We start from the raw sequence: 10,362 nt of genomic DNA on the forward strand, positions 1-10,362 counted from the left end.
ATTCTGTTGGTCCTTCTTGCGCGGAAGTCTCTATGGTTTTGTGTCGACATCATTTCGGATGACTACACTTGTGTGTGTCACTACGACTGCGCCGCTGAACTCTCGACGTGCCTCAGCGCACCGTCACTGTCAGTCGAACACAGAGAATCTCCACCCCCTTTATTTATATGGACACGGAACACGGTAACCTTCCACACAAAATAGTTCCAAACAAGTAACAATCGCGTCAGTGGCATACATCGTACTCAACAGGCTACCTGCTCTTTATTCACCAGAGGCTAATCAACCTAGTCTCTTATTTCTCTCCCGAAACAGTGTCTTCTCCCGCTTGGTGTACCTTAGCCTTCTCCGCTACGTACAATTTTTGTTCATAGCTTGTAATGGAGGCTCTCGCTGGCAACTCGTATTGGAGTCGTTAGATGCAATGCGAATGATTTCAGCTTGAGTCTAGCTGTGGACAATGTTGACAGGCTTGCATGCAGTAGTCATACATTTGGCGATGGCTTCAGCAAATTTGTTCTTCGTCGTGTTATCCATTTTCTTCACTTTGAAATTATCCATAGCGGTCTGTCTTAGACGAGGGGGCGGAGTACTCACATCAGCTGCGTGCTTTGCCATTAAGTGGTATTTCAGACTCGGCGTGCTTTGATGATAGCTCAGTTTACGACTTCAAAACATACAGGTAACTTTGGTCTTGTCAGTGGAACCATCTGGCAACTTTTTAAAAGTAAACTTCCTGTTCATAAACTCTTTAAGTATCTGTTTTCGGTGTCTCACGCTGCCATGGCTGGCCAAACAGACATGGGCGTGGATCTGTGCAGCGCGCTTGTTGTTTTGCTTAGGGGCAAGTTTACCGCTTTGTTAAAACAATAGTTTTAAAATCAAGAAACCAGTAATAATCAAATAATCAGTAACGTAACAAAGTTGCTTTAGCATAGTATTCAATAAAATTTATTTTTAAAATTAAGTAATTTATGTTTCAAATCAAGTAACTTAGTTACTTTTGAAATCAAGTAATCAGTAAAGTAATTTAATTACTTTTAAAATGAAGTAAAGAAAGGTACTTTCTTTAAAAAACAAGTTTACCAGTTAATTTCGAAATCCAGTAATCAGTAAATTCAGCTACTTTTAGAATTAAGTCTTCCCAAAAGTAACTAATTTCCTTTAAATATCAAGTAATCAGTGGAGTAAATCAATTACTCGCAGGAAACCTATCGTCTGCCTTCCGGGACACACCCACCGGACTGTCCCATCAAGAATTTCTCGTCTGGCCTCCACAGACCCATCTTTGATTTTGATTTAAAATTTAGTTTCATATGTCCCGGTGGTCGGCTGGTTAGCGCGTCGACCTCACAGTGCAGAGGTGCAGGGTTTGATTCAGATTCCGGCCTCCCTTTGTGGAATTTGCATGTTCTCACCGGGCCTGAGTGGGTTTTCTCCGGGTACACCGTTTTCCTCCGACATTCCGAAAACATGCTTGGCAGGCTGATTGAACACTCCAAATTGTCCCTAGGGATGAGTGTGAACGCGAATCCTTGTTCGTTTTTGTGTGCCCTGCGATTGGCTGGGAACCGGTTCAGGGTGTCCCTCGCCTACTGCCCGAAGACGGCTGGGATTGGCTCCAGCACCCCCTGTGAACCTTGTGGGGATGAAGCGGATCTGAAAACGGATGGATGGATGGATGAATTTAGTTTCATGTTTTCCTCCTGGTCTTTTTTTTTTGTTCCATAAGGTTATTGTGTCCACCTGTGCAGGTTTTCGGGATCCCGTGTTTCATGTTACCCAATAAGCTCCGTCTATCACTTTGTGTCTCGTCCATGTGTTCCTTGTCTCGTCAGTTTGTTTGTATTTATTTCCTTGTTTTCTTTCAGTCATTGTTCCTTGTCTTTGTCATGTATAACTGCTGTGTGTTTGCTGTACAAGTCAAGCTGGTTTCCTAGTGTTTGTAGTTACTTTGATTCTTCTTGTTTTGAATTTCTCTTGATACACCCTGGACCTCATTTGTCTTGCGATCCTTTAAATTGTATCTCAGACTGTGATTTTGATATTCCCACTGGGAGTTCTCTCACAACTTAGGTTGGGAACCGGGTGGTGCGCCTTGGAAGGCAGGGGAGAAGGGGTGTGATTGGTCGTTCCTTAATGCACTCAGTTGCTGTTGTCCTTTTATGCTTTCAGCTTTTTATGTGAACTTTATTCTGTCATTTACGATCAGTATATAAGCTGGGGTTACTCATTGATATGGCGTCGGTATGTCAAGCCTTCCCCCAGTTAGAGTGCCATCTTTCTCCCATATCATCTGCATTAAGGACTGCTCTCTGTAGTCACTTTGTCTTTTCATAGATAAGGACTTGCAAACCCCTCTACCACAATAAGGTGATGGCTCAGGGAGGGGTGTATGTTAGTAGAAGCACAAATAACAGGCAAAGGCCATCAGCTAAAAAGGGTTCGAGCATTGAGAGGAAGAAAGACAAGTTTTATTATTGAGAACAGTTTTTAATTTCATACCTCATCTGTCTGTGACACCTGTCCGTCAGTCAGAGGCTCTAATTCAGCTGTGGGTGGAGCAGCCAGGATGCTGTAATAAGATTAAATGACTGAGAAACTGAAATCCTAATACTGTAAATTAAAAACAGAAAAATGTAAATAAAACTTCAAGACATGAGCATACGTTTTTTTTTTAATGACGTACTATCACGACAGTCACACGTTGACTACTGAGTGAACTAAATTTCCTGCAGCATTGATTGGGCAAGCAATGTAATGTGATCATCCGCAGCCAGTGATGGCCAAGCGGGCGTGTCATAACTAATTGACATGGTGAGTCGGGTGTGTCTTAACCTCCATGGCAGAGGCTCCGTCGAACCCGAGACCGATTCACCGAAGCCCTCGGGTTCGATCGAACCCAGGTTAAGAGTCACTGTTTTAGATGTTTCTCTTCCCCAACACACTTGATCAGGATTGTTATCAGGAGTTGTCCATCCCTTCTCCAATTAAATTACATTGTCAGGCATGAGATGTTATGAAACATTAATGCTAGATGTTTGAAATCCTTTTTTTAATCGTGTATTCATCATAAGTATTGTTACATCCCATAATAAGTAAGAGTAAAGAAACTAAATAATTTGTTCTTCATTGTTGTTTCTGATTTATCTTCTACCATCCAAGTTGTTGAAAAGAATCATGTTCTTAAAGTAGTGAAGTTCTAAATATTATAATTTCTTTGCATGTGAGTTGTTAGTCTCCTTTAAGAACAGGTGTGCCTCGGAGCGTTGTCCTGTCTGGAGGCACTACAAATAGTCAGATACCAGTTTTAGCTCATTTTAACATAATTACCACGAGTGGGATGGATTTAGTTTGTGTAAATTAGCCAACTCAGTTGACTACCACATTCAGTAAATCAGAAAACCTCACCTTTTCAGAGCTGTGAGCTGGAATTGTCTCACACAGAACTGTAGGAAGCCCTTCAGGTCATTTTTGCTAATACCTCCAATTGGATTAATATCAGCACTGGAGCAGTCATACTTTGTAAAATAACCTGTCAGACTGAGAAGAAAATTAGTCAGGGCCAGTAAATATAGCTCAGAAACTCACCAGCATATTAAATATTTTGGGTGATAACATACAGTATGAACAATACCAGGCACTGGTTTGGCATACTACTTTTTCACCAAAATTTTGCCAAGGCACGAATTTCAGATTGGAAAAAAATTCCACAGCACACAAAAAACGATTTACAAATAGTGGATACACAGGCTAATTATGTACCTTCTGTCATTTAGTGGAAGAGCATTTTATAGCTCTGCCTGTTAATATACGTGGTAGGAATTAAAAAAAATCTTTCAGCAGAAAATATATTTTAGTCCTAAAAAATTCCAATGGATAATTTTGGGTGGCACACCTGATTATCTCTCATGGCACACTAATGTACAACGGCACACTGGTTGGGAATCACGGGGCGAGTGTAAAGCCTCTAGGACAGGGGTGCCCAGAAACTCACCAGCATATTAAATATTTTGGGTGATAACATACAGTATGAACAATACCAGGCACTGGTTTGGCATACTACTTTTTCACCAAAATTTTGCCAAGGCACGAATTTCAGATTGGAAAAAAATTCCACAGCACACCAAAAACGATTTACAAATAGTGGATACACAGGCTAATTATGTACCTTCTGTCATTTAGTGGAAGAGCATTTTATAGCTCTGCCTGTTAATATACGTGGTAGGAATTAAAAAAAATCTTTCAGCAGAAAATATATTTTAGTCCTAAAAAATTCCAATGGATAATTTTGGGTGGCACACCTGATTATCTCTCATGGCACACTAATGTACAATGGCACACTGGTTGGGAATCACGGGACGAGTGTAAAGCCTCTAGGACAGGGGTGCCCAAACTTTTTGGACCGAAGAAAATATTTTGGGTGATAACATACAGTATGAACAATACCAGGCACTGGTTTGGCATACTACTTTTTCACCAAAATTTTGCCAAGGCACGAATTTCAGATTGGAAAAAAATTCCACAGCACACAAAAAACGATTTACAAATAGTGGATACACAGGCTAATTATGTACCTTCTGTCATTTAGTGGAAGAGCATTTTATAGCTCTGCCTGTTAATATACGTGGTAGGAATTAAAAAAAATCTTTCAGCAGAAAATATATTTTAGTCCTAAAAAATTCCAATGGATAATTTTGGGTGGCACACCTGATTATCTCTCATGGCACACTAATGTACAACGGCACACTCTTCCGCTGACGTAGTCACGCGCCACCGTAGGTTAAAGATTTATATGCTTTATTTTATTTTTAAAATCTTTCTTTGGGAAAATGAGACTGATAGGATGATTAGGGTGCAGTGTGCATTAACACAAAATATATTACTAACGTACAAAGACACACAAATGTTTATTTTTTTTTCTCCTCTACACCTTTCGGATCTAATTGGGACGAGTCCTAGATCTACCGGTAGATCAGGATCGACGTAATGGGCACCCCTGCTCTAGGACATATTTAAAGGTGTACTGTAGGTACTTTGTAACATATACAATGTTTGGCAAGTTTTTTTCTGCATTTACTGAGAAGGACTGAGCAGTGATTAAGCGCAGATTTTGACCTTATGTCAGTACCTTGGTCAAGCCATCTGATCGGTCATTAATCTAACATTGCTTCATTAGAATTATGATTATTAATTTGATTGAGGAAACATGAGTACCTGGGAAAAACCAAACAGGCGTGAGAGAAGTTGCAAACGCAAAAAGGCATAGCATTGGTTTGATTCAAGCTTGGGACTTTTCTTAACACCAGACATTTGGGTCTTTCTGAGTGGAGTTTGCATGTCTCCCCGTGCATATGTGAGTTTTTCTTGGGTGCTGTGGTTTCTTCTTCAACTAAAAAGATTTACGGTTAATTTCCAGCCAGCATTATGGCACAGGGTATTGACCCAAGATCTGTGACTGCAGAGTAGCTCAAAGTGGGAATAAGGTGATGACTATGGGCTCATAACTGACAGGGGCCTCAGAAAATTTGCAACATGAAAGCGGTGCGGCCCAAAGATATCTTTTCATGGAGGCCAAAAACCCTGGTGCACTCCTGTTCTCGCTCAACTCAGTTGTTCTGAACTCCACCTCAGGAATGGATTTAATGCAGGCAGAAAAAAAAAAGATCAGAGACTACACAGAATTCTGCAGCATAATCAGTCATTACCTCTCATCTACATTGGCTGAGCCAAGCACCAGTAAGCCACCTGGTTTTAATCGACTCCACAGACTCAGTTGGGCGAACAAGTAAGCCAGGACCATCCTTACTCTCGCCTATGAGCACATTAGATGTACACAAACATTTTGTGTACAGAATAAAAACAAGTGAGTTACAACAAATCATATCTGCTGGTAGAACACTTAATGCAGCGTGAGTGACTGACAAACCTGGACATTCTGCAGCGCCAAGTTTTCCCTGTGGCTTCCTCCATTGGCGCGGAATTGAGGCCACTTCCCAGTCACCAGTGAAAAGATGCCCAGGATGCCTTTTACCGCCATGTCTATATTAATGTTCATGTGTGTGCTGAAAAAGCAAAGAATTCAAAAACAGTTAATTTCCTAAATATAATAGTCAAAATTGTAAATTCATCCTCCTCTTGTTCCTCCTCCTCATCATTCTCTTCCGCTTATCCGGAGTTGGGTCGTGGGACCAGCAGGTAAAGCAGAGAAGACCAGACTTTCATCTCTCTGGCCACTTCATCCAGCCCCTCGTGTGGCAACCCAAGACATTCTTAGGCCAGCCGGGAGACACAGTCTCTCCAGTGTGTCCCCTGTCGTGTTTGGGGCCTCCTCCCAGTGTGGCATGCCCAGAACACCTGACCAGGGAGGAATTCATTTGTCATCCTAACAAGATGCCTGAGGCACCTCAGCTGGCTCCCCTCAATGCGGAGGAGCATCAAATTGCTTAATTTGAGAAGCAGGTTTCTAAGTTTGTGGAACTCAAGCAAGAGTTTTGAATCCATCCATTCATTTTCTGATCCGCTTATCCTCACAAGGGTCACAGGGCGAGCGAGCGCCTACCCCAGTTGTCCTCGGACAGTAGGTGGGAGACACCCTAAACTAGTTGCCAGCCAATCGCAAGGCACACAAACAACCATCCGCCCTCACACTCACACCTAGGGACAATTTCAAGTGTTCCATTAATCTGTCACGCATGTTTGTGGAATATGGGAGGAAACTGGAGTATGCCGATAGAACCCACGCAAGCACAGGGAGAACATGCAAACTCCACACAGGGAGGCCGTAGCTGGAATTGAACCCTGCACCTCTGCACTGTGAGGCCGACGTGCTAACCCAGGGGTCAGGAACCCAGGGGTCAGGAACCTATGGCTCACGAGCCATATACCGCTCTTTTGATGATTGCATCTGGCACGCAGATAAAAAAATATTCTCGCTTGTTTATTAATGCATCCATCGATCGATTTTTCACTGCTCATTTCCTCGTTCGGGCTGCAGTTGGCTCTAGGAGCCATTTTGATTGGATGATACTGGCCAACGTTGCCGTTGCTGTGGAAACAGGTATACGCCCCCTTTTGAATCAACCCGCTCGGCCATTAGCTCAAGGCTAATCCTAAGCGAATAAGATGGTGAAAAGAAAAACAGATGACGAGTTTGGTAGACTTCGGGACGAATGGACCGAAGGATTCGCCTTTGTGGCGAGAACAGGTTCTGCAGTGTGTCTGATTTGCAATGACAAAATACCATCGATGAAACGGTCGAATGCAGAGCGGCACTTTGACACGCCCCATGCTACTTTTGCATCAGAATACTCTGCGAGAGACGGCCGAAAAGAAGCGTGCAAGCTACTGACCAGTGTGCAAGCTAGCCAGCAGTAACTTCGCGCATGGACCCAGCAAGATGACTTTCATTCCGATAGTTTTGCTGGATTGTTAGCAATCGTGAGGAACGGAAAACCATTCACATTGATGGTATTATCACAAAATTATTTTAAAAACTACATTCAGAGTCTTATTATACTGGCATTTTGTTGAAATCACTTTTAAAATAGTTTATATATATACACACACTCTACATACAGTCAAACCTCGGTTCTCGTTCCTAATCCCTTCCAGAAGGCTATTCGAAAACCTAAATTGTTCGAAAACCGAAACCACGCTCTTTTTAAAATAAAAAAAAAACACGCCTGCTCACAATGGAAAGCAACACGAGGAAGCGTCACTTCCTCATCTACCCGAGGAAGCATCACTTCCTCGTGTAAGGAAGGTGAGAGGAGTCAAATGGTACATTCAAGTGCGCTCAGTTTGTTCGAGAACCGAAATTTGTTTGTCATCTGAGGCATAAAAAACTTGAATTTTTTTATGGCTCTCTTAGTCAAAAAGGTTCCCGACCCCTGCGCTAACCATTCGACCACTAGGCCGCAGCAAGAGTTTTATTAAATGATAAAATTATGACAATATAATGAATAAGTATTTGATTTTTTTAAGTGTTCTCCACTTATGCTTGTGGAGGCTCTCAGTCGTACAGGAAAGTTCCATCATAGAAAGGGGTCCGTCAGTTGTCATCTGTACCTGTGGCTAAAAAACAAAAACAAAAAAGGACGTTTCGCTTCTTTCACAGAAGCTTCGTCAGCGGTAGACAACTCTGAAGTCTCCGTGAAGACTCCGGGCATTTGCTCTGCGCTAAAAAGCTGAGCGTGGCCTATTTGAGGACTGGGTGGGGATGGTTAGTCACGTCCCTATGGTGAAGAGGCCCATTGATTTCTAAATTCCCTATCGTTGGGTCTTGATTAGGCCTATTGTTTGGGCTAGGGCTGAATAGCTACTTTCAGTTAGCCTGATCACAATCAATGGTTTTTGTAACAGGGTGGGTTTTTTTTCCTCTTTGAGATAACTTCGGATCATCATGACTCTCATTTTAAGAAAGGTCTGTGACAGAAAAAAAAATGAACAAGATATCAAAAACCTATTTTATCGCCTACATTTGATTTATAAGTTGGTCACCAAGAGGGAAGAACAAGATAAAAAGAGCAACAGAAATTTGATATCCATTCATCCATTTTCTATTCTTCTTTTTATGAGCATGGTGGCGGGTGAGTTGGAGCCTCTCAGAACTGACTTTGAACAAGAGGCGGGGTACACCCTGAACAGGCCAACAGCCAGTCATATGTTCAAATAGACAAACATCCATTCACACTCATATTTGTACGTATGGATAATATCACCTCTTCGTTGAACACATTCATGTTTTTTAGATGCGGAAGGACCCAGAAAAAAAACCTACGCAAACATGGAGAGAAGATGCACACTGAATACCACTCTCTCTCGACTTGGTGTTGGTGAACCGTGAAGGGGGTATCAGATTTAACCTGTCTCCTATTTACAATAACTTGTTGACCACCAAGGGACATAGACATGCTGTTCTCCACTTAGTAAATAAAAATGTATTGTACTGTAATAAAGAATCAACAGTTTTTATTTCTTAAATCCACGTTGTCCATAACAGTACACTTTATTTTCTTGTTGAAAAGCAAAGCTAGTTTGATTAAAACAGCTGTGCTGTGATGTCATTTTAGAAAATAAAATTGATTACAATTTATATAAATGAATTTTTATACATTTTAAAAAAAAATAATTAATCTAAGTTGTCCTTTATTTATTTACTCTACATAGAGCTACAAAAAATAACTTCGGTGTAGTTAAGATTGGCAATGAGAAAAACGTGAAAAAATTGCCCTGCTTTGAGCAGCTGATCCATGTGTCTAGATACACTTTCTTTTCGTGCTCTCTCTCATTTTTTTCACTTTTATTAATGGTGTTCTCTTTCCTCTGTAAGCTCTTAAAACAGAGGGAGTGCTCTCCTGCACCCCCTCCAGGACTCCCTGAAGGGTGGGTCCTTTGAACTGCAGAAAGAGTACCGTGAGGCTAGCCTGCTGCTATTCACGGAGTCATGGCGAACAGCGGTTACTCCGGACAGACGGCGAGTTGGAAGGCTTTCAACTCGTATGAGTCAATCGGACGGCAGGGAGTGTTCTTGCTCATTTTCTTTCACTTTTAACTTTTTTTTTTTTTTAATCAGGAGTGTTCCCGATTACGGGAAACATTCCCATCTCCGGAATTCTTTGAAAAAGAAATTCCTTCACCCAGAATAAAAACCTATGCATGAACATTTTGACTATGATATTACGTTATACCGGAACTTAGGCGGAAGTTCCGGTATCCGTAACCCGGAAGCAGACGTAAGCCCGCAGTAGCTTCAAAACATACACACAACGGAAGACATGACGGAAGAAACATATTCACTTCACCTTTTCCTATCATTGGATCCGAAACGACGACGTGTAAGTGACTTGTTATTGGCGTGCGTTTTATTGTAATTGCGAAAGATTTTAACTTCTCTTTTAAGTTCTCTGCTAACGACTCCGCATCTGTGTGGAATGGCCTGAAAGCAATCACAAACTATACTATACTATAGAATGCCATCCCCCCAAACAGTGAACAATAAGGGTCTTGCTGATGAACTAAACATGTTTTTCTGCCGATTCGAAAAGGACACCCCCATTTCCCACATACATCCACCTCTACCAGAAACTACTCTATCTACCCCCCAACCTCATTTTCTCCCCGACAGATCTACGAACAGGACATGAGACGGCTCTTAAGCCCCGTTCACACGGCACACATTTGGTCCGACGCAGCTCCGAAATATTTTGTTGCGATGTATTTTACACCGGAGCAAATTTTGTGGAGCGTTCACACGTGCAAAGCCGCTGAGCGTGACAACTCCGCTAACTTGCGGTCACACGTGCACTTTCTGCTCCGGACCAAAACGACAGGAATGCGGAAGTAAAACAGGTTCGGGTC

The 10,362-nt window shown here is 42.0% G+C and overlaps 1 protein-coding gene across 4 annotated transcripts in view; it reads right to left on the reverse strand.

The window, feature by feature from the left end:
• Positions 1 to 10,362, reverse strand: part of nadsyn1 (NAD synthetase 1) — a 53,747-nt gene that overhangs the window by 3,532 nt on the left and 39,853 nt on the right. For 3 of the 4 annotated variants that reach the window (XM_019879846.1, XM_019879845.1, XM_019879844.1), the window contains 4 exons: positions 5,930 to 6,065; positions 5,709 to 5,815; positions 3,412 to 3,543; positions 2,506 to 2,575 (listed from right to left, as the gene is read on the reverse strand). In XM_019879846.1, coding sequence (XP_019735405.1) covers positions 2,506 to 2,575; positions 3,412 to 3,543; positions 5,709 to 5,815; positions 5,930 to 6,065 — 445 coding nt within the window. The remainder of the gene's footprint in view (positions 1 to 2,505; positions 2,576 to 3,411; positions 3,544 to 5,708; positions 5,816 to 5,929; positions 6,066 to 10,362) is intronic. The other variant, XM_019879847.1, reaches the window with a different exon arrangement.

This window comes from Hippocampus comes, unplaced genomic scaffold (assembly GCF_001891065.2).
Source record: "Hippocampus comes isolate QL1 unplaced genomic scaffold, H_comes_QL1_v1.1 scaffold175, whole genome shotgun sequence".
NCBI lineage: Eukaryota > Metazoa > Chordata > Actinopteri > Syngnathiformes > Syngnathidae > Hippocampus > Hippocampus comes.